Below are 23,753 nucleotides of genomic sequence, written 5' to 3'. Positions count from 1 at the left end.
ATTCAATGGTGATTTTTCTGTTATCGTTTATTCTGCATTCTTCAACAGAAAAGAGTTTTCGTTAGTACTTAAAATTTCATAAAAATCTATTGGTATGAACTAATGGATTCTTTGTTATTATGATTATTATTTTTGAGACTGAGTCTCTCTGCCAGGCTGGAGTGCAGTGGCATGATCCCGACTCACTGCAATTTCCGTTTTCCAATTTGAAGCAATTCTCCTGCCTCAGTCTCCCGAGTAGCTGGGACTACAGGCACACACCACCATGCCCGGCTAATTTTTTTGTATTTTTAGTAGAGACAGGGTTTTACCACGTTAGCCAGGATGTTCTTGATCTCTTGACCTTGTGATCTGCCTGCCTCAGCCTCCCAAAGTGCTGGGATTACAGGCGTGAGCCACCGCGCCCAGCCTGTTATTATTATTAATGTTATTTGGTGGGGCTTGTGGGCACTGGCTGGGGGGATCATGGCGTGGTCGGGGGGGCTATTACCGTTCTTCATTTTGACGCTCATGTCCCAAATTTAGGTTGGTCCTTTATTCCTTTTCCATATTCTCATTTTTTGAATTTTCCTTAGTTTCTGGCATGGGAAGTTGCTCCAGGCGCACCTCGTACTTCTGTGGATGGAGGTCATTTTTTTGTCACCTGGAAGCAGAGACACTGGTTCTGCTACAGACAGGAGAGAGAAGCAGAGGTGCTCAGAGGAGCAGCGATTAAAAGTGAAGCAAGTATCCCTCCAGGCTCGCTATGGCTCTCAGCTCCTGATTCCAGCCCTTTCACGACGCCCTGCTGCCTCCTGGCTCTTGGTCTCCAAGTGTCCATCTCTTTATAGGTAATGCCCCCTTTTCCTTTTGCTGGTGCTGACCCTGCAGGCTTGGTGCCCTCTTCTTCACCACCTCCTGGCCCATCTACCCTCCTGTGTTCTGGACCAAATGAGGTGAGAGGCTGGTGTTCGGATTTCACTGCAGATGCCTCTCTATCCTGGTTTCCTGGGCTCCCAGGTGAGACAGGAAAGGTTAGAAGCAGGCATCTTCTTGAAAGGAAGGCAGATGTGGCAAGGAGCAGAAGGTGGTTGGGGCTGGTCGTGAGGAGGGGTTTGGCATGAGACAGGTCGTTGCAGAGTACAGAAAGCAGTTCTGCTTGCAGAAGCCTTCAGTGTGCTTGCACGGTTTGGTTGGGCCCTTGCACCCTAGTGATGTGCCATGAGAAAAACATGCCCCAGGAGGCTTTCAGTCCAAGAGAACAAGAGACATGCACAAAAGACTTCACTAGCCTGAAGTGTGGAGCCAAGTCTAGCCAAGCCCAGACCTGTGAGCAAGGAAGGGGGTGCTTTGTTACACAGCATTGTCACAGCTGACTAATGCACTCTGTAAAATAACCCAAGCCCCTTTGTTCTTCAGTACTCCCTGAATACTCAAAGAATAGAATCCTGGAGGTGGAGATGCCCTTAAATCTGTCTCCTTCTCTCCTCCCCCTGTTTTATAACTGTAGAGACTGAGGCCTGGAGCGGGGAGGCAGCATGGAGAAGTCACATGTGAGATGGATCCTAGTCTTCACTAGTTATGTGACCCTGACCAGATTGCATGAAGGCTTTGGCTTAGTTTCTAAACTTTTCAAATGGTGACAATTATAATATGTGCAAAAGACACAATGTGGGTAATGTGCCAAGCCCAGAGTCTGTTCCTATAGGCTGTATTGTCTGTAAGTGGCTGTGCTTCTAGACGAGGCAGAACCAGCGCAGGTCCCTGGCTCTCCTCACTGCCCTCCAGGGAACTCAGTGATTCCCTCCCCTCTGCACAGGCCTGACCACCTGCAGCCATCCTTAACCTTGACTTTTCTTGTACCTCTCTCTCCCTCAGATGGAAATCTATCTTTATTTTGAGTGTGAAAATAATATAAGGCAGGCTCATCACAAAAACGCAGATTGGGTCTTTAAGGAGCCTCCAGCATCTCTGTACCCGCCCAGCCCAAGGGCAAGCACTTGACCTTCAAGGGATGCTGCCAGGATGCAACCAGGACCCCTGGCTGTCCTGGCCACTGACCTTTGCCCAGATGATAATCTCAGAGTGGAAAGGAGCCCAGATTCCATCTCAGACACTGAGAAAGAAGGCAGTGGCCTCCAGATCCAAATAGGAAGCGTGTGCCTTGTTGGCCTACCTGAGTCTCTTCCTGGCCGAGTCACATCGGGCCTGGTCGGCTCCATCACACACTCACACAGGGCCAGGGTGTGGCATGAAGCACAGGGGCTAAGTGTGGCATGGAAATAGCGTGTCCTGTGTAACTCCTGGTAACATCGATGACCTATTCTTGGTGGTAGTAGGGATCCCAGGGATTGGAAAAATCAATTTTCCCTTTCTCAAGGATCAAGACACTTTCTTAAGCACAAAAATCCTATGATTTGCTAAATTTTGGGGAATCAATTTATTGAGGATTAAAGGGGACCCATATAGCATAGTGCTTAAGTATACAGTTTTCGGAGTCAGACTCAACTGCCGAGTCTGAACCTCAGCTTCACCACTTGCCAGCTGTGTGACCTTGTGCAAGTGATTTAACCTCTCTGTGCTTTAGTTGCCTTTTCTATAAGAGTATCTATCTCAAAGGGCTGCTGAGAGGATTAAATGAGTTAATACATGCAAATAACTGATGTTTAGCTACTGCCGAATAAGACCCAAGCAAGCATCAAAGACAGAGCAGTCATTTCAGCCCCTGCCCCATTTTCCTCTCATTTCAGGAGGCCATGGCTGGGGTCCCACAGAGGACACTGGGCTTCAAGCTTGAGGCCTGGGATTCATGTATGTTTGGGATTTTATTTCACCTCTCTGGATCTCAGGTTTTGCTTGTGTTAAATGAATATGAAATCCTGCCTGTTTATTCCCTTGGGTTGTTGAGAAGGCGCTTTTAAAATGCTTTACCCTAGAGATGTGGGCTATTGTTTTTGTTTTGGTTAGTTTTTGTTTATTTTGTTTGTATGTTTGTTTCCCTGAACACAAAAGGCATTTATTTACTCCTCTCCCAGCCCACTATGGGTGTAGGGAGGTTCTGTTCCACAAGCTCACTCAGGGCTCCAGGCTTGGGCCTGATGCACTCTCTCCACCTTGTGCCTCTCTCTTCCCCACATCCTCCAAGTCCTCTCCCTTCTTCAGCTGATGGGGAAAAGAGAACAAGCCAATACCTGGAGTGTCTCGTGGACCCGGCCTGGAAGGGAGACCTGGGGTTTTTGCTCCCACTCCACTGGCCGTGGCTCTGTCACATGCTCCACCCAAACCAAGGGAAAACACAGCCTAGCAGAGTGCCCGGAAGAAGAGGAGAATGCGGATGTTTGAAAGAATGAATCCATTTGTATTTTAACCAACAAAGAGGAACTAAGCCTTTTCTGCATTTTTTGCTTAAATATGAAGGTTGTGATGTAATCACAAGGGTCCTGAAAAGATGGAGGAGTGAAGCCAGATGCCTGTAATCCCAGTTCTTTGGAAGGCCAAGGTGGGAGGATCATTTAAGCCCAAAAGTTCAAGACCAGCCAGGGCAACATAGCGAGACCCTCATCTCTACATAAAATTTTAAAAATTAGACAGGCATGGTGGCATATGCCTGTATTCCTAGCTACTTGGGAAGCTGAGGTGGGAGGATTATTTGAGCCTAGCAGTGTGAGGCTGCAGTGAGTTATAATCACGCCACTGTCCTCCAGCCTGGGTGACAGAGTAAGACACTGTCTGAAAAAGAGAGAGAGAGAGAAAGAAAAAAGAAAGAGCGAGAGGGAGGGAGGAAGGGAGGGAGAGAAAAGATGAAGGAGTGAGGCAGGAGAAAGAGAATGATAGAGACTGGATGTGAAGATGCTAGAATGCTGGCTTTAAAGACAGAGTAAGGAGCTGCGAAGGAATGCAGGCTGCCTTGAGAAACTGGAAAAAATGTGGAAATAGATTCTTCCCCAGATCCTCCTAAAAGAGCACAGCTCTGCAACGTGTCGATTTTGGCCCAGTGACACCATGTCGGAGTTGTGATCTTCAGAGCTGTAAGATGATATGTTTGTGTTGTTTAAACATAGTTTGTGGTCACTTGTCACAGCAGCTGCAAGGAGTGAACACGCCGTAACACAGGAGAGGAGATGGAGGAACAGCAGCAGCCACCTCCAGGTTCCACAGCTCGTCAGAGTCACGAGCTGGACTTGAACCGAGGCATTCGGTGCCCCTGACCGCAAGGCAGGGTCCCTTTTGTGGGGCACCCAGGGGTTCCCGAGCTGGAAGGGCTGGGGATTGCATGGCCGTGGACCAGTTACTGAGTCCTCTGACTCTCACGTGTAAAAAGTGTGTAAGAGCGACCCCGTGGAGCCCTCTGGAGGGGTGTCCTGCAGCTTAGACACAGTGCAGCCCGAAGCTGCCTTGTGTGGGGAGCTGACTGGTGCTGTCGTGGGCTGGGTCTCTGGTCCCCACCCACGCCCACCTGAGGAAGGCCAGCCAGCCCTCCTTGCTCCTAGATGGGCTGCATCTCGTCCTCCAGCTTCTTCTTCCGGACCCCTTCTGTGAAGAAGAAGTCCATGTGGATGAGGGTCTGTCCCAGGGGCGTGTCCAGTCTGCTGCCCACAACCCGGTTCGTGGAACTGGGGACTGTATCCGAAAAGAGAGGCACATGGTCTGGCAACTTCTCAGGCTCCTTCTTATTGCCCTGAGAAGAGGGGACAGCTCAGGTCACACACAGCGTGGAAAAAGGAGGACCGTAGGATGGGAGAGGACCGCGCAGAGAGCAGGTGCTGCTCTGTGTGAAGTGTCTCCAGGTGATTCAATCCTGGTTTGGACTTGGGACCTGCAAGAGTGACCCGCCACAGCCTCTGCCAAGCTTGCCCTCCTCTTCCTCCACCTGCCCCTTCCCAGGTGCCTCCCAGATCCCTTAGCTTTTATGCTGCAACCTGCAGAGATCAAGGGAAGGATCTTACTCCCCTTTCTATCCTCATGACTAAGACACTGCTTTACATCTGGTGGGAGGTTTCGATTCGTTGTTTTTTGTTTTGTTTTTTGTTTTTTTGTAGATTTGTACTTAGAGTATAACATTCACATGGAAAAGTGTGCAGGTCATCACTGTCCAGTTTGACAAATGTTCACAAAGATGCCCATGTGCCTAACCAGATCAAGGGATATGATCACCCCGACCCCACCTCCTTTCAGCCCCTCAGCCACCGTCTTTGCTTCCAAGGCAACCTGATCCTGACCTGTAATGCCACGCATTAGCTTTGCCTGGCTTTGAACTCGACATTAGTGGAATCATGGATCTTCTGTCTGGCTTCTTTCTCTCAACATTATGTTTGTGAGATTCATTCACGTTTTGTGTGTGATTGCTGTCCATTTATTCTCAGTGCTGTATGTTACTCCATGGTGGGAACTGTGTGAATATCCCACAAGTTATTCACCTGTATCACCACTGATCACTCTTGGGTTGACTCTAGTTTGGGGCTCCTATGGGTAGTGCTGTTCTGGGCATATGTGAACATGCCTTTGGGTGGACTCTGTAATGGATGCATGCATGAATTAATGAGTAAATGCAATCTGATGGCCAGGCACCGTGGCTCATGCCTTTAATCCCAGCACTTTGAGAAACCTAAGTGGAAAGATTTAGACCAGCCTGGGCAACATGGTGAGACCCCGTCTCTACAAAAAATACAAAATTAGTTGGGTGTGGTGGCGCATGCATGTAGCCCCAGCTACTCAGGAGGCTGAGATGGGAGGATCACTTGAGCCCAGGAGGTTGAGGCTGCAGTGAGACATGATCATGCTACTGCACTCCAGCCTGAGCAACAGAGTGAGACCATGTCTCATCTATCTATCTATCTATCTATCTATCTATCTATCTATCTATCTATCTATCTATCTATCTATCTAAGTGGGAAAACATCCTCAGCTCTTCCTGCCCCTGCTTAGGGGTACGTTTCTGCTACCCTGTGTCTAATAGAAGTGCCGTGACCTGTCAAGTAAGGAGATCCTGGCTGTTACCTGGCAAAGTGCATGCCGAGGTGGCTTCCACCCTTTGGCCATGATGCAGGTTTCAGTAGTCAGATTGCTATTACATAGCCCTTAGCAGGGAGAGACTCTTACAGTCTGGAAGCCCAGACAAGATGCACAGGGCAGGATATCAGGTCCCATGAGCTGAATTTTCCCTCCAGAATAGACAGCAACAAGCCCAGCAGGTCCACGGGACGGGCATTAAACCTTTCCTCAACCTGGCAAGGTCTATGTCAGCATGGCCACCCCAGCGAGTGACATTCCACATTGCTTATCTTCCACGTTGGTTCTTTGGCCATGCAATGGCGGGATCTCGGCTCACGGCAATCTCCGCCTCCCGGGTTCAAGTGATTCTCCTACCTCAGCCTCCTGAATAGCTGGTATTACAGGCATGCGCCACCATGCCTGGCTAATTTTTGTATTTTTAGTAGAGACACGGTTTCTTCATGTTGGTCAGGCTGGTCACTAACTCTAGACCTCAGGTGATCTGCTCGCCTCGGCCGCCCAAAGTGCTGGGATTATAGGCACAAGCCACCATGCCTGGCTCACCATCTTTTTTATAGTGAGATCTATCTTTCCATTCACTCATTCATCCAGCATGAACTGAATGTCCACTCTGTTATGGTCTCTGGGGGATGGGGCAAATGCTAGGGTTGTGGTAGGGTGCAGCGATGAATTCATATTCATCTTTTCTCTTTTTTTAAAAAATTGTCATTTTTGTAGAGATGGGGTCTCCCTATGTCACCCAGGCTGGTCTTGAACTCATGGGCCCAAGTGATCCTCCCACCTCTGCCTCCCCAAGTGCTGGGATTACATGGGTGGGCCACAACTCCTGGCTTCATCCTTTCTTTTAAGGAGTTCACGGCTGGTGAAATTGGGCATTGCAGTATTACATTACATGCAGTACCTAAATAACAGGTGAGATATGCTGGTGAATCAAAGGAAGGAGTGATCTGATCAAGCCCACCCAGGAAGGGGAGATTCCCCAGAAGAGGGGGCACTAGAGCTGGGTCTTGAAGAGTGAATAAGAGTCTATCAGGCTGACCAGGTGGGAAGGACATTTCAGCAGGGGACATGCATGCCCAAAGGTATGGATAAAAGAGTGTGTTGTGGGGCCTGGGTACAGTGGCTCATGCCTATAATCCCAGCACTTTGGGAGGCCAAGGCAGTTGGATCATTTGAGGTCAGGAGTTCGAGACCAGACTGGCTAACATGGTGAAACCCCTTCTCTACTAAAAATATAAAAATTAGCCAGGCATGGTGGAGTGCACCTATAATCTCAGCTGCTTGGGAGGCTGAGGCAGGAGAATCTCTAGAATCCAGGAAGTGGAGGTTGCAGTGAGCTGAAATTGTACCACTGCACTTCAGCCTGGATGACAGAGCAAGACTCTTTCTCAAAGAAAAAAAAAAAAAGGCCAGGCATGGTGGCTCATGCCTGTAATCCCAGCACTCTGGGAGGCCGAGGCAGGTAGATCACGCAGTCAGGAGATTGAGACCATCCTGGCTAACACGGCGAAAACCCGTCTCTGCTAAAACTATAAAAACATAGCTGGATGTGGTAGCGTGCGCCTGTAGTCCCAGCCAATCAGGAGGCTGAGGCAGGAGAATCACTTGAACCTGGGAGGCAGAGGTTGCAGTGAGCCGAGATCATGCCATTGTACTCCAGCCTGAGTGACAGAGCGAGACTTCATCTAAAAACAACAACAACAATAACAACAAAAAACTGTGTTGTGGGGTCAGTGTGGTGTGGGTAATGAGGCTGGGGCGATAGATGGTGCTAGATCACAGGAGGCTTTGTAAGCTACCCTGAAAATTTCAGACTTACTGAAGCATATTAATCAGGGAAGCCACATGGCCAGTTCTGCAGTTCAGGGAAGTTACTCTGGCGGCACAGCGGATGACGGGTTGGAGGTGGTGATACTAGAGACAGGAAATTCGTTTACAAAGTATTTTTATCAGATTTCACTGTCCTCCTTGGGCACACCATAGAGTTATGACCACACATTGCTGCCATCCTCAGTCAGGGGAGATATTTCAGATGCCTGTCATTTCCAATTGGCTCATCTTAATAAAATTAAGAAACACTGAAAGAAACAAATTTCTAAATGCTTCATATACATGTTTTCTTTCCCACCGACCCTGCATTCCTTGAAACAAGAGTGTATCTTACTCATCTCTGTACATCCAACATCTAGTGCAGAGTAGATCTTCAGCAAATGTTAGTTGAATGATGGCAAGAATGAATAAATATTCAATTGCAAGTATGTTTGGCAGAAACATGTTTTACCTTACCATTGGGTCATAGTCTTTCAGGAAACTCCAGTTCTGAACCCTGGAAAGGAAAAACATGTTGGCTGTGTGAGTGCCTTCTGGGGCATTTTTACAAATGACTTTCACTTTGTCAAGTCAATGCAACGATGTAGCACATGGAAGAACTAAATAATTTTTTTTTTTCTTGAGAGGGAGTCTTGCTCTGTTGCCCAGGCTGGAGTGCAGTGGCACAACCTCGGCTCACTGCAACCTCCACCTCCCCAATTCTCCTGTCTCGGTCTCCCGAGTAGCTAGGACTACAGGTACATGCCACCACGCCCCACATTTTTTGTACTTTTAGTAGAGATAGGGTTTCACCATATTGGTCATGCTGGTCTCGAACTCCTGACCTCAGGTGATCCACCCACCTTGGCCTCTGAAAGTGCTGGGATTACAGGCATGAGCCACTGCGCCCATCCAGAACTAAAGAATTTTTAAGTGAAACAAATGTCAAGTGTCAGGCAGGTATTTATGGTATATCCTGCGAAAGGAACAAGCATTTCAATTTCCAATGACTTTTCCTACAATGACAGTTATGGTGTTGCTATGGTGGGCTGCCGAAGGAGAGCAAAGGCTACGACCTCTCCCTGCATCTGTGCATTTTCAGAAGGCTTCAGTAAGCAAGCATTCTCTGAAGAAAAAACAGTTTTCTTGCTGCCAAACCTTTGTAACCTTCCAATGTGAGTGACAGAGGAAGGTTAGGGAGGGGTAGGAAAAGGGAGGGAGGATGACCGTAAGAATGGTATGACCTTGCACTGGTCATTTAATTTTATTTGAATCTATTTTTAAAAAGTCAAACAATTCTACAAAACATAATAAAAACAGCCTTCTCTGCCCCCATCCTCACAGTCCCTGAGCCCGACATCCTAGAGTCAAACCATTTCCAGTCTTTTAGCTGTTTCGTCAGGCCTTTTGCTTCCATCTTTTGAAATAATATGATTCTGCTGCTGTATTACGCCGTTCTTGCTTTGCTATAAAGAATACCTGAGACTGGGTAATTTATAAAGGAGGTTAAATTGGCTCACGGTTCCACAGGCTGTACAGGAAGCATGATGCTGGCATCTGCTTAGCTTCTGGGGAAGTCTCAGAAAGCTTACAGTCATAGTGGAAGGCAAAGTGGCAGCAGGCAGGTCACATGGCCAGAGCAGGAGCAAGAGAGAGAGAAGGGAGGTGCCACACACTTTAAAAGAACCAGATCTGTTGAGAACTCACTACTGTGAGGATGTACCATGGGGATGGTATAAACCATTAAAGAGAAACCGCCCCCAGGATCCAATCCCCTTACACCAGGCCCCACCTCCAACACTGGGGATTACAATTCAACTTGAGATTTGGGTGGAGACAGAGATCCAAACTGTATCAACTGCTGCTTCTTAATATTAAAAAAATTTTTTTGAGACCAAGTCTCACTCTGTTGCCCAGGATGGAATGCAATGGCACAATCTCAGCTCACTGCAACCTCTGCCTCCTGAGTAGCTGGGACTACAGGCATGTGCCACCACACCTAGCTAATTTTTGTATTTTTAGTAAAGACAGGGTTTCACCATGTTGGCCAGGATGGTCTTGATCTCTTGACCTCGTCATCCACCAACCTCGCCTCCCAAAGTGCTGGCATTACAGGCGTGAGCTACCATGCCTGGCCATATTTTAAAAAATTTAAACTTATCTATCAGTTTTCTATTATGATAGATGAAGAGTTAGCATTCTTCTCCCTGGCCTTCCCCTAATTCTTTCAATATAATTATAGATCTTGGTTAAGTTGATAAATATTATAACATTGTTTAGCTTTTTATGACAGGGTTATACCATGTTGGCCAGGCTGGTCTTGAACTCCTGACCTTGTGATCTGCCCACCTTGGCCTACCAAAGTGCTGGGATTACAGGTGTGAGCCACCACGCCCGGCCTTTTTTTAGGCTTCTGTGTACTGATCATTGATTCCAGATGCTCCAACAAAACTGAAAAGTCCCTCTCAATATTATTTTCTGCACAGTCATGTGCATCAGATAATAAACGTTCCTTTAAAACCTTTTTTAGACACCTTCTTGGAAGCCCTATGTCCTCTTGCTGCCACTGGCTTGGCTATGCCCCAAGATCACAGGCTGGTCCCTTCACCAACACGCTGGCACTCCTCTCTTTCAGAATTCCATGTCTCCCTTTCTTGTTAATGCATCTGTTTTGGGGGAGCACAGAATCCAGCATCTGTGGACTCATGCATTTCTTTGATTCTGGAAAATTCTCACTCACTTTCTCTTTAGACATTTTCTCTCTCCCATTCTCTCCTTTGGGAATTTTGTTTAAAGACAGATTGGACCAGCCAGGAGAGGTGACTCACGCCTGTAATCCCAGCACTTTGGGAGGCCAAGGCGGGCAGATCACAAAGTCAAGAGATCGAGACCATCCTAGCCAGCATGGTGAGACCCCATCTCTACTACAAATACAAAAATTAGCTGGGCATGGTGGCATGCACCTGTAGTCCTAGCTACTCGGGAGGCTGAGGCAGGAGAATTGCTTAAACCCAGGAGGCAGAGGTTGCAGTGAGCAAAGATCATGCCACTGCACTCCTGCCTGGCAACAGAGCAAGACTGTCTAAAAAAAAAGGTTGGACCTTCTTGTTCAGTTTCTTTAGGTTTTTAATTCTTCTTTTGTGTTTTCTGTCTTGATTTTCTGAATAATTTTTCCTGTCTTGAGTTTATGAAATCTCACTTCAGTTGTGTCTTATATTTCAACTTTATATATTTTTATTCCTATAAGGTTTTTTTGCTTTTTGTTTTGAGATGGAGTCTTGCTCTGTTGCCCAGGCTGGAGTGCAGTGGCACAATCTAGCTGATTACAACTTCTGCCTCCTGGTTTCAAGCAATTATCCCTGCCCCAGCCTCCGGAGTAGCTGGGATTACAGGTGTCTGCCACCACACTTGGCTAATTTTTGTATTTTTAGTAGAGACAGGGTTTCATCATCTTGACCAGGCTGGTCTCAAACTCCTGACCTCAGGTGATCTGCCCACCTCTGCCTCCCAAAGTGCCTAGATTATAGGTGTGAGTCATTGTGCCCGGCCTCTTGTTTCATTTTTTAAAGGAGGTTACTAGAAAATTTAAGCTATGTGTGTGGCTCACATGGTATTTCTGTGGGGTAGCACTGCCTTACACACCCCTCTTAGGGCTTTCCAGGCCTTGTAAAACTCTTTCCTCTTGGTCTTTATGCCTCCTTGTGCCCCCTGCTTTCTCCTCTGGTGTTTCCTGGCAGCTTCTCTGCCCTTCTAGTAAATGTTGCAAGTTCTGTCCTGTGTTCTCGCCTCTTCTGATCCATTGCGCTCTAGGGAAAGCTTATTCACATCGCTGGGGCCAGTGCCCACCTGTTTCCTTCTATAATTGAGATACAATTTACATTCCATAAGATTCACCTTTTAAAGCACACAACTCAATGACTTTTAGTATATTCATGGAGTTGCACGGTCGTTACCACTTTCTGATTCCAGGACATTTCATCACCCCAAAACACCTGTGTCCATTCGCAGTCAGTCTGCATTCTCCCCTTCTGTATGGGTTTTTAGTACGCAACTCGTGACTCTCACACTCAGCTATCTCCTGGGAAGCTCCATCTAGACATCGTTCAGGCATTTAAAACTCACCAGAGCTCAGCATCTTCATCATTTTTCTCCTCTCTATTAATTATTCAAGCTGAGATCTGTCATCCTTTACTCCTTCCTCACCTTTCCTCCCACACCTACTCAGTTTGTAAATATTTTCTGCCATTCTGTGGGTTGCCTTTTCACTCTGTTAATTGTTGCCTTTGCTGTGCAGAAGCTTTTCACATGCAAAAGAATGAAATTGTATCCTTTCTTACATGATACATACCAATACACTCAAACACACAGGAGGAAGCTTCATGCCATTGATCTTGGCAGTTATTCCATGGAAATGCCACACAAAGCACAGGCAGCAAAAGCAAAGATGGACAGATGGAGTTACATCAAACTAAACAGCTTCTGAAGAGCAAGGGAAACAAGCAACACAGTGAAAAGCAACACACAGAATGGGAGACGCTCTTTACAGACCATGTTTCTGATAAGGGGTTAACTTCCAACATATATAAGGAACTTCTACATAGTAGCACAAAACCAAATAACCCAATTGAAAAAAATGGGCTAAGAACTTGAATAGACGTTTCTCCAAAGAAGATAAATAAATGGCCAATAAATATATGAAAAGATGATCAACATCACTCATCATCAGTGAAATGCAAATCAGAACTACAATGACATCAAACACAGTGGCTCACACCTGTAGTCCCAGCACTTTGGGAGGCTGAGGTACATGGATCATCTGAGGTCACAAGTTCAAGACCAGCCTGGCCAATATAGTGAAACCCTCTCTCTACTAAAAATACAAAAATTAGCCAGGCATGGTGGAGGGCGCCTGTAATCCCAGCTACTCAGGAGGCTGAAGCAGGAGAATCACTGGAACCCGGGAGGCAGAGGTTGCAGTGAGCCAAGATTATGCCACTGCACTCCTTCCTGGGTGACAGAGTCAGATTTTGTCTCAAAACAAAACAAAATACCACAATAAGAGACCACCTCATTCCTATTAGGATGTCTATTATCAAAAAACAAAAGGCAATCAATGAGCGTTGGCCAGTGTGTGGAGAAACCAGACTGCTGGGACCTGCTGATGGGAATGCAGAGTGGTGTCGCTGCTATGAAAAGACAACAGAGGTTCCTCAACAAATTAAAAGTAGAGGTTCCATGTAATCCTGCAGTCCACTAGTACAGTTTGAATGTTGGTTCTCCCCAAATCTCATATTGAAATGTGATCCCTAGTGTTGAAGGTAGGGCCTAGTGGGAGATATCTGGGTCATGGGGCAGATCCATCATGAATGGCTTGGTGCCCTCCTTGCGGAAATGAACGAGCACTTGTTCTATTAGTTCACGGGAGAGAACTGGTTGTTAAAAAGAGCCTGACTCCTCCCCTCTCTCCCGGTCCCCCTCTCACCATGAGACATGCCCGCTCCTCCTTCACCTTCTGTCATTAGTGTAAGCTTCCTGAGGCCCTCACCAGAAGCCAAGCGGATTCCAGCACGATGCTTGCACAGCCTGCAGAACTGTGAGCCAAATAAGCCTCTTTATAAATTACCCAACCTCAGGGGGTCCTTGACAGCAATGCAGAATGAACTAAGATAGCCACTTTTGAAAATTTACCCAAAGGAATTGAAATCACTCCCATGTCCACTGCAGCACTATTTATAATAGTCAATTGTGGAAACAAACTAAAAGGCCATTGACAAATGAATAAGGAAACTGCACATATTCAAACGGGAGGAAAGTCTGTAATACGCTACAACATGGACGAACCTGGAGGATGGGATGCTAAGCAACGAGACAGACATGGAAAAACAATACGCACAATTCCACTTCCGTGAGGAAAATAGACTCCTGGAAGCAAAGAATAGAACGGTGCCAGAGGGTTGGGGGAGGGAGAATGGGGAGTTGCTAATCAGCGGGTATGAAGTTTCAGTTGTGCAAGATGAATGCATTCTAGAATCTATCAGGCTGGTCATTAAAACATGTAAATGATCATGCCATGCTCTTGCTTAAAATCCTGTATGGTATCTCCTTTGGAAAAAAACACATCCAGACTTTAACAAGGGCTGGGGTGGCTCCCCGCATGCTCCCCTCATCCTGTCGCCTCCCTCCCTCCCTGTGCCTCAGCTACGCTAATTCTGTTTTGTTTTTGTTAGATACATCAAACTCTGGGCTACTTCTCCTATTTTAGGTCTCAGCTTAAACGTCTCCTTCTCAGAGAGGCCTTCCGCAGGCTCCCTCCTCTTAGTCTGAACTGTTTCCTTCTTCTTCTTTTTGTTTTTTAGAGATAGTCTCACTCTGTCACCCAGGCTGGAGTGCAATGGCCGCGATTTTGGCTCACCGCAACCTCTGCCAGGTTCAAGTGATTCTCCTGCCTCAGCCTACTGGGTAGCTGGGACTACAGGCGCACGCCACGACACCGGGCTAATTTTTGTATTTTGAGTAGAGATGGGGTTTCACCATGTAGGCAAGGATGGTCTCAATCTCTTCACCTCGTGACCCGCCCTCCTCGGCCTCCCAAAGTGCTGGCGCCAGGCCCAATGTTCCCTTCGTACCGCTGCCCACCCTGAACAAGGATCTGTACTTGTTTGCTTCTCTGCTTGCTTTCGGCTGCCTTGTCCTGAGAATGAAGGCTCCATGGAGCCACAGCCAGGTCTGTCTCGTCCCCTGTTGCAGTCTGGTCTTGTTTCAGCGCAGCGCATGGGCAGTTTGGGTTGAATGGATGTATGAAGGAGCATCCTTCCCTGGAGTCAGGTCAGATGGCCAGTGCCTCTCACCCAGACTAGACCAGTAGGCTCCAGCTCCAGGGATTCCGGGCCTCCCCGCAGTCGGAATGAACCAGGTGGGGCTGCTTTGACCCAGCGGCACCCTGCCCTGGCCTCCATCTTTCCCGCTTCCTAGGTTCAGGCTCGGGTCTGGCTGGGGGCTGGGCTGGTGCCCCACCTCCCCCCAAGGCATGCCACGCTCTCTGTCCCTTAGCCCGGATCATTTCCCCACCCATCCCCCCTTCTCCAAAGGCTTCTCCAACTTGCCGTCAGGCTGCGGGGTCAGGGTGGAGAAGGGAGGGCAGGGACTCACCAGCGCTGCTGGCCCCTCCGCTCGGCTTCCAGGAGCTCCCGCCACAGCTGGTCCTGCTGCACTCCACCGCAGGCAGCTCCCTGGGCCACCCGCTGCGCCTTCGGAGCCTGGGGGGCCTGGCAGCCATCAGCAAGACCCCTGCCGGCCATAGGGCCACCCTGGGCAGCTGGGGAGACTGAGGCTGGCGGCCTGGTAGGGGGCAATCGGTACCCAGCTGATGTGGTTCTCTGGAGCCCAGGGGTGGAGTGGCTTCCCATGGGTGCAAGTGTGTGTGTGTGTATGTGTGTGTGAGAGAGAGAGAGACAGACAGAGAGAGGTGCGTGCTTGTGCCTGAGCTCAGCCAAACCTCCTCCTGGAACACCCCTCCCTCCTAACCCCGGGACAGCCTGGGCAGGGTCCTCCTCATTGTCCCTTTAGGCCCCGAGCTCAGAGTGGCTGACGGGGACAGGTCCCTCCTGGCTGGGGAGAGCATTTGAGCTCAGCTGCGTTTTGAACTCCAGCCTGTGTTGACTGTTGACTGTTGTCCTGGGAACTGTCAGCTCCCAGGAAGGGGCGGGCCGTGTGTGTGTGTGTGTGTGTGTGTGTGTGTGTGTGTGTGTGTGTGATCTGAGCCCTGGGGCTGGGGTGCAGAGCATTCCTGAGTAGGTGCCACGCCCAGTTCAGCAGCCAGAGTCCTCCGCACAGGGCAGGGGATGGGGAAGGAGCCAAGCCCGGGCTCCTGGGGACCACCCTCCCTTATTACTGCACTTGGCCTCAGCAGCCGCTCAGGCCGTGGGGCAATGACAGGCCTGGGCTGCCCCCTCGTGGAAGCTGCGAGGCTCTCAGGAGACGGTGGCGCTGAGGGCGCTGTGGGAACGGTGGCTCAGGCATCGGTGTGAAGTTTCCTGCTTGTTCGGGAGCGATGGCGGCGGTCGGGAGCTTCTGTCCGGCGAGGGAAACGGTGCAATGCACCAGGAACATCCCTTCTGTCTGTAAACCCGGAACGTTCACACAGCACTCGGCTTTATCTGGCTGCGACCTCCCGGGCATGCCTTTCCAACCCCATTCTACAGACGAGGAAACTGAGGCCCTCCCTGCCAAGAACAAGTGACCGCCCGCGGTCACACAGTCACCGCCTGAAGGGACTAGTGAGAACCTGAGGACAGCGGTTCGTGGTCTGAGCCCTCTGCCCGGCTTCTGCTCTCACCGGCTGCAGCCAGGCTCTCTCCATGGCAGCCTCTCCGGGTCCGGATCAGCTGAGCTCCAGGGGCGCCCGCGGCTCTCATCGCTTCTGCCTCCTGCACGTGCTGCTTCGGTTCATGCTGTTCCCGGTAGGTGCTGGCGGATTCACAGTTCCTTCCAGGCAGCTTCTCTGTGGGTCCATTTAGCTGGCGTGCTGCCTCCTGTGTGTGTATGGGAAGAGCTAAGCGCAGGGAAAGCCCGGCTGAACAGAGGCCTGCGCAGATGCCCTGGGGCCGCGCAGCAGGGCAGCCCTGAACACCGAGCCCGCACTGTGTGTGGCCGGTCCTGTGCGCCCTGCTGGATTCTGCTTCTATGAGAGAGGCAGCAAGGAGTTGGGACCTCACGGGTGAAAGGACTTGCCGGGTGGAAAAATTGGGGTGACAGCAAAAACTTGGATGTGTTAAAACGTGCGCTCTGAATGAAGAGACCCCCCCCACTCCCCTGCAAAACAGGCTTTGTGTGAGCAACTTGGTTGTTTATTCACCCGGGTGCGGGTGGGCTGAGTCTGAAGAGTCAGCGGAGGGCGGTGGGATAGGAGTTGGTTTTATAGGTTTGGGGTGAGCAGTGGAAGGTTACAGAAGTTACAGTTTAGGGCGGTTTTTTGCAAGCCGGGACGGGGTCCTAGGGTGTAGAGTCATGAGGTTGACCAAGGTCGGTTACAAAGTCCAATGGCTTTGTCAGTTGGGGCGGGAATACGGAACAATAGAGAATGCCAGAGTTAAGGAGGCGCAGGGGTTGATCATTTCTTCCTCTTTTCATGGTCTTCCAGTTACTTCAGATTTTCCAGGAACTCATCTGGAGTGTCTGTGCAGGTCACAGAGGTTAACATGGCATCCATGGCGCCATCGGGATGCAACAGACAGCCTGGAATTTTGGGAGATGTGGGGGGAGGAGACAAGAACTGGGGTGGCAGGGCACATGGGGGCAGACCCGGGGTGTTTTTGACTGTATCCTGCACCCAGTGGGGAGATACTGAGGGCTGTGAGCCTCAAGGAGCTGCAGGGAACAGAACCACCAGGAAAGGGGCAAGAAACAGGTGAGGTCACTATTGCCATGGTCTGGGTAAGCAATGGCAATGAAGTGCCTACTGGGCACGGGTGGAGGGCTGGCATGAGAAGACAGGGTTGAAGCCAGGCCAAAAAGAGCTGCCAGCCTCGTCTTTCCGCGCTTGCATGAGGAAGGAGCTGAGGAGTATGACCTTTTGGGAAAACAGTCTAAAATCAGAGCTGCAGACCTGGGACTCTGTCTCCCCTCTGTCCTCCCCTTCAAGCGGGGATGATACAGGCTGGGATCTAGTGCCTTAAATTTTCCTGGTAAAGATGAGCGTGGCAGGAGCATGGCAGGAGCGTGGCAGGGGTGCTGCGCTGTGTGCTGGGGCCCTGGGCCAGGCTTTTTTCTGAGTGCTGATCTCCCGGAAGCATCTATGCTCCCTGCACAGCGACGACAGGTTCCTGCCACGCCCAAGGAGTAGCAGTTCCGACTTCCCTGAACCCCCAGAAGGCATCCTGTGAGTGTCTTTAGAGAGGACAGGGTGTGGGTGTCCTGGGAGGTCCTTGCTGTGTGTCCTGGGAGGCCTTGTCAGGCTGATCGCAGGCTGTGGCCCTGAGCAGCTGAGAACAGCCATGCAGTTTGCTCAGATACCTCCAGCCCTGGCCACAGGCTCCAGAAACAGGGACCAGGACAAAAATGCCAGCGAGAGCATCTGTGAAAAACCATCATGACTGATCGAGTTCCTGATGTATGTAGAGGCTGAATAGTTCCACGGAGGTTATTTTTATTTTTATTTTTTGAGACAGTCTCACTCTGTTCCCTGGGCTGCAGTGCAGTGTTGTGATCTTGGCTCATTGCAACCGCTGCCTCACAGATTCAAGCGATTCTGCCTCAGCTTCCCGAATAGCTGGGAATACAGGCATGCACTGCCACACCCGGCTAATTTGTTTTGTATTTTTAGTAGAGATGGGGTTTCCCCATGTTGGCCAGCCACCACACCCAGCTAGAAGTTGGTTTTAAATAATTAAAAGGTAGCCAGGTGCGGTGGCTCACACCTGTAATCTCAGCACTTTGAGAGTCTGAGGCGGGAAGATAACAAGGTCAGAAGTTCGATACCAGCCTGGCCAATATGGTGAAACCCCGTCTCTACTAAAAATACAAAAATAGCTGGGCATGGTGGGGGGCGCCTGTAGTCCCAGCTGCTCGGGAGGTTGAGGCAGGAAAATTGCTTGAATCCGGGAGGCAGAGGTTGCAGTAAGCCGAGATCGAGCCACTGCACTCCAGCCTGGGAAACACAGCGAGACTCCGTCTCAAAAAATAAATAAATAAAATTAAATTAAAAGGTACCTTAAAACCATTTGAGACCGAGAACTGATAACAGGCTGGACTGATGTGTGACAAAGCAAATGCAACACAACGTAACTGTAGAATCTAGGTGGTGGGCATATGGGTGTCTCCCCAACCATTCCTTCAACTTTTCTGTGTCCGAAAAATTTTAAAATAAAACGTTGAGGGGGGAAAAAAAGTCACCTGCCGGTCCAGGTCAGTCACTGCCAGTCTCTTTTCACATGTCCTTGTGCCTGGAAAAACATCCAAATTCACTCGGGGTGTGCCTCACCGCGCCCCAGCCTGGGAGGACCAACCCCGCCCTGCCCCTCCCGTCAGCCTTACCTGGGGATCAGGACACCGGGTTCCAGTCTCTGCTCTGCCAGTGACTTGCTCTGCACCCTTGAGTTTGTGGTCTAACTTTATATGAGACTTTCCAGAGGAACACAAGAATCCCTGCATATGGGAGGTTGCTGGACTCGTCTTTTAATAGGTTTTCCTCAACCCTAAAAGGCGTAGCAAGTTTAGGGCCTTCAGCTGGGCGAGGCAGAACGTTCCAACCCACCAGCCCGGGAGCGAGCACACCTGCGATTCACAGAGCGCGGCGAGGCTCCGCCCTACGAGCCAGCCCCGCCCACTTCCTGTAGGCCCCTCCCCTCCCCGGGTCGGAGGGTGAGAGAGGGTCCCGAGCTCCGCCCCTCTCCACGGGCGCCGGGCCCAGGAGCCCCGGAGCTTGGGAGCCCGCGGGAGGGAGCTGAAGGGGCAGGTCCCTGGGAGGCGAGGGCAGGGGAAACGTGTGTCTGCATTTTTAAATTTTCAGGGCATATGTTCCATCTCCTTCCTCCCGTAAGCCTCTGCTTCTTGGATGAAAACGTTGGCTTTACCACCCTCTCCCTCCTTCCCGCACGCACACACCTTGAAGGCATCATACCAGGCGGTGACCGTCAGAGGAAGCATCATCGGGGCCACAGTTCTGGCCTTGTCAGCTGCTCCCACCACGTCCCCAGAAAGCTCCCAGTTCATCAGAGCAGCAACATTAAAGGAAGGCCCAGTTGATCTCTGGAAAAATCCACCCCGGCCTTCCTCTCATGGCCCCAACCGTTTTCACTTCTGAGTAGCCGCTTTGGGTCTGTTGATTGTACAGGTGCTATCAGTGTGCCCACCATTTTGTATTCAGCTAAAAATTATTTATTTATTTATTGGCAGATTCTCGCTCTATCGCCCAGGCTGGAGTGCAGTGGGGAGATCTCGGTTCACTTACCTCCGTCTCCCGGGTTCAAGCTATTCTCCTGCCTCAGCCTCCTGGTAGCTGGGATTACAGGCACCTGCCACAGCACCCTGCTAATTTTTGTATTTTTAGTAGAGACGGAGTTTCAACATCTTGGCCAGGCTGGTCTTGAACTCCTGACCTCGTGATCCACCCACCTCGGCCTCCCAAAGTGCTGGCATTACACCGCACCCAGCCTAATTTTTGTATTTTTGGTAGAGATGGGGTTTTGCCATGTTGGCCAGGCTTGTCTTGAGCTCCTGACCTCAAGTGATCTGCCTGCCTCAGCCTCCCAAAGTGCTAGGATTATGTGAGTCACCGTGCCCAGCCAAAAAAAATGTTTTTAATGTATCAGAAACATTTTTTCATGTTTCTCTTTATAATCTTTTTTCTTTTTCTTCTTCTTTTTTTAATGTTTTTAGACAGTCTCTGACTCTGTGGCCCAGGCTGGAGTACAGTGGCATGATCATAGCGCATTGCAGCCTCCACCTCCCTGGGCTCAGGTTACCCACCTCAGCCTCCCGAGTGGCTGGGACCACAGGTGCTTTATAATCTTTACATATCTCGTTGTAACCGGTTTCTTAGAGTTGATGCACCATAATTTGTTTAACCAATTTGTTTCTATTCTTGGGCATTCAGTTTTTGTTGAGGTTTAGCACCAGCTGTGATGAATAGCTCCAAGCCTGTGCTTCCTGCAGTGGAATTGTTACCACAGGACACGTTCCCAGATGGGATTACTGAGTCAGCGGAAATGGACACTGAGTGCCTTTCAATAGACAGAGCTTTGCTGCTCGAAGTGCCCACGCATGTACCACCAGCAATGTCTGAGGATGCCGGCTTCCCTGTCGTCTTGTTGCTGCGGTGTGTTGGGGGTCTCTAAGACCACCCCGGGTTTGGTGATTGGCTAGGAGGACTCGCAGGACTCAGCATACAGCGATACTCAAGGTTATGATTTATTACAACAGGAAATGAAGCAATATCAGCAAAGGGAAAAGGCACACGGGTCAAGCCCAGAGAAAATGGAGTGTGAATGTCCAAGACCCTCTCCCGGTGGACTCACACTGAACGCACTCACTTCCCCCAGCGGTGTGCTCAGACAATGCACGTGGGATGCCATCTGTCAGGGACACTCACTGAGGGTTTTACTGCAGGCTAGTCACAAAGGAACCCTCTGCCTAGCATACATCAAAATTCTGGATTCCCAGCACAAAGACAGGTATTCAGCATAAAGCAGTGTTTGCACAGTTTAGGTGCAGTGAGCCGTTCTTATCAGGGAAGGGTGGGAATCCTCCCCAAAGCCAAGTTCCCAGATACCAGCCAAATGCCAACCTTGCAAGCAGACCTTGCTAAAGATAATATTGCTGTAATTTGTATTTATTTCATTTTCTTTTGAGGACAAATCATGTTTTTATAAAATAATGAGATGGGACTGGGCCATCTGAAGGTTCATTTACTCTCGAGGCTGGAGATTGATGCCAGCTGTTGGCTGTGACCTCAGATGAGTCTGGCGGCCAGCTGGGGCTTCTCCATGTGGCTTGGGCTTCTCTCCAGCACAGTGGCTGTGTTTCAAGGAAGAGGAACTGAGAAAGAGGGAGCCAGGTGGAAGCTATGTCACCTTTTCTAGCCTAACCACAGAAGCCACCCTTTGCCATATTACCACATTCTGTTCATTAGAAACAAGTATAAATATTGGCCCATATTCAAAGGGAGGAGAGTTAAACTCCACTTTTGATGGGAGAAGGATCAAATAATTTGTAGAGGTGATTTAAAACCATCACAGACATTAGCTTTGCCATGTTTAGGTATTTATTCTGCAAAAAAAAACATACAAATGTGCAAAGTTACTCGAGGCTATTTTCTGCAGTGTTATTTGTGTTAGTTAAAAAAAAAGGAAACAATCTAAATGTCCATGAGGGGCGGGGCTCGGGGGCTCCTGCCTGTGATCCCAGCACTTTGGGAGGCTGAGGCAGGTGGATCACCTGAGATCAGGAGTTCGAGACCAGCCTGGCCAACGTGGTGAAACCCGCATTTCTACTAAAAATACAAAAAAAATTAGCTGGGCGTGGTGGTGCATGCCTGTAGTCTCAGCTACTTGGGGGGCTGAGGCAGGAGAATCACTTGAACCCAGGAGGTGGAGGTTACAGTGAGCTGAGATTGTGCCACTGCACTCCAGCCTGAGCAACAGAGCGAGACGCGGTATCACACACACACACACACACACACACACACACACAGTCCATCAATAGGAGTCTGGTCTGTTACTTCGGTATCCTTACTGTACTTATTACTTGTGAAGATGTGATCTATAGAAAATTAAGCAAAACAAACCTGATAACACAACAATAACAAAACATGTTGCAAAGTGGTACATGCGGTCTGATTCTGGTGTTGTTATTATAATAGAGTCGAGTGCATGGGGAAAGTCTGAACAGATGTGCGTCCTCCTGTGTCTACTGCGTATCTTTAGGGAGTAGGCTGGAGTGCAGTGGCATGATCATGGCTCAGTACAGCCTCCAACTCATGGGCTCAGCCATCCTCCCTCCTCAGCCTCCCAAGTAGCTGGGACCACAGGCGTATGCTGCCACACTTGGCTAGTTTTTGTATTTCTTTTCTTTCTTTCTTTTTTTTTTTTTTTGAGACAGAGTCTTGCTGTGTCACCAGGCGCCAGGCTGGAGTACAGTGGCACAATCTCGGCTCATTGCAATCTCCGCCTCCTGGGTTCAAGCAATTCTGCTGCCTCAGCCTCCCTAGTAGCTGGGACTATAGGCGCACACCACCACACCCAGCTAATTTTTGTATTTTTAGTAGAGACGGGGTTTCACCATGTTGGCCAGGATGGTCTTAATCTCTTGACCTTGTGATCCACCCACCTCGGCCTCCCAAAGTGCTGGGATTACAGGCGTGAGCCACCGTCCCTGGCCTTTATTTTCTTGTAGAGATGGGGTCTCACCATGTTGCCCAGGCTGGTCTCAAACTCTTGGGGTCAAGCAGTCTGCCCGCCTTGGCTTCCCAGAGTGCTAGGATTATAGGTGTGAGCCACTGCACTTGGCCAATCATGTTAACTCCTAAGAAATGATTGTCAGGTGTAGTGGAGAGAGCACAGCATTGAGAATCCAGAGTCCTGGGTTCTAGTCTAGGCTCAGGCTCTGACCCTTCCTGGGCTCTTTGTTTGTTTGTTTGTTGTTTTTTTTTTGAGACAAGCTCTCCCTCTGTGACTCAGGCTGGAGTGCAGTGGTGCCCTCACGACTGACTGCAGCCTCCCCCGCCCAGTGATCTTCCCACCTCAGTGCCCTGAGTAGCCAGGACCACAGGTGTGTGCCACCACACCCAGCTAATTTTGTTTATTCTTCTGTAGCAGTGAGGTCTCACTGTGTTGCCCAGGCTGGTCTCAAACTCCTGGGCTCAAGTGATCCACCCTCCTTAGCCACCCAAAGTGCTGGGATTACAGGTGTGAGCCACCATGCCCGGCCTGGGCCCATTAGTAAGGATTATTCAACAGTAAAGATAGTAAATCTGTTAAAATCTCTCTTGGATTAAGTATTAGTTTGGCGAGGGCGCCCTAATAATACCACAGACTGGGTGGCTGCACAACAGAAATGCAGCATCTCACAGTGTGGAGGTCAGAGGTCTGAGAGGAGGGGTCGGTGGGGTTCATTCCTTCCGAGGCAGTGAGGGAGAATCTGTGTCAGGCCCCTTACCCTGGTTTTCCTGGTTTTGGGGCCTCCCTGGCAGTCTTTGATGTTCCTTAGTGTGCAGAAGCATCACCCCAATCTCTGCCTTCATCTTAACATGGTGTTCTTTTTTTTTTTTTTTTGAGTCGGAATCTTGCTCTGTCACTCAGGCTGGAGTACAGTGGTGTGATCTTGGCTCACTGCAACCTCAGTGGTGTGATCTTGGCTCATTGCAACCTCCGCCTCCCGTGCGATTCTCCTGCCTCAGCCTCCCAAGTAGCTGGGACTACAGACGTGTGCCACCAGGCCCAGCTAATTTTTGTATTTTT

The 23,753-nt window shown here is 49.6% G+C and overlaps 1 protein-coding gene across 1 annotated transcript; it reads right to left on the bottom strand.

The window, feature by feature from the left end:
• Nucleotides 1–4,465: 4,465 nt before the first annotated feature.
• On the bottom strand, nucleotides 4,466–15,462 carry CUNH2orf50 (chromosome unknown C2orf50 homolog). The gene is made up of 3 exons (XM_012438807.2): nucleotides 14,950–15,462; nucleotides 8,278–8,317; nucleotides 4,466–4,657 (listed from the first exon to the last, which is right to left on the bottom strand). Exons 1-3 carry the CDS (start codon nucleotides 15,204–15,206, stop codon nucleotides 4,466–4,468), a joined length of 489 nt encoding a protein of 162 aa, XP_012294230.2. The 5' UTR covers nucleotides 15,207–15,462.
• Between the last annotated feature and the right edge of the window lie 8,291 nt (nucleotides 15,463–23,753).

This window comes from Aotus nancymaae, unplaced genomic scaffold (genome assembly GCF_030222135.1).
Source record: "Aotus nancymaae isolate 86718 unplaced genomic scaffold, 86718_ANA_hifiasm-v0.15.2.pri h1tg000057l, whole genome shotgun sequence".
In the NCBI taxonomy this organism is placed as follows: domain Eukaryota; kingdom Metazoa; phylum Chordata; class Mammalia; order Primates; family Aotidae; genus Aotus; species Aotus nancymaae.
This window is presented reverse-complemented; position numbering and strand designations above follow the sequence as displayed.

Excerpts from the sequence above, each read along its gene's own strand:
- CUNH2orf50 (XM_012438807.2), bottom strand. The coding sequence starts at position 15,206 with ATGGGAAGCCACTCCACCCCTGGGCTCCAGAGAACCACATCAGCTGGG. Across the intron at positions 8,318-14,949 it reads CGGAGGGGCCAGCAGCGCTG|GGTTCAGAACTGGAGTTTCC; the intron begins GTGAGTCCCTGC and ends TTTCCTTTCCAG. Across the intron at positions 4,658-8,277 it reads TGAAAGACTATGACCCAATG|GGCAATAAGAAGGAGCCTGA; the intron begins GTAAGGTAAAAC and ends CCCTCTTCTCAG.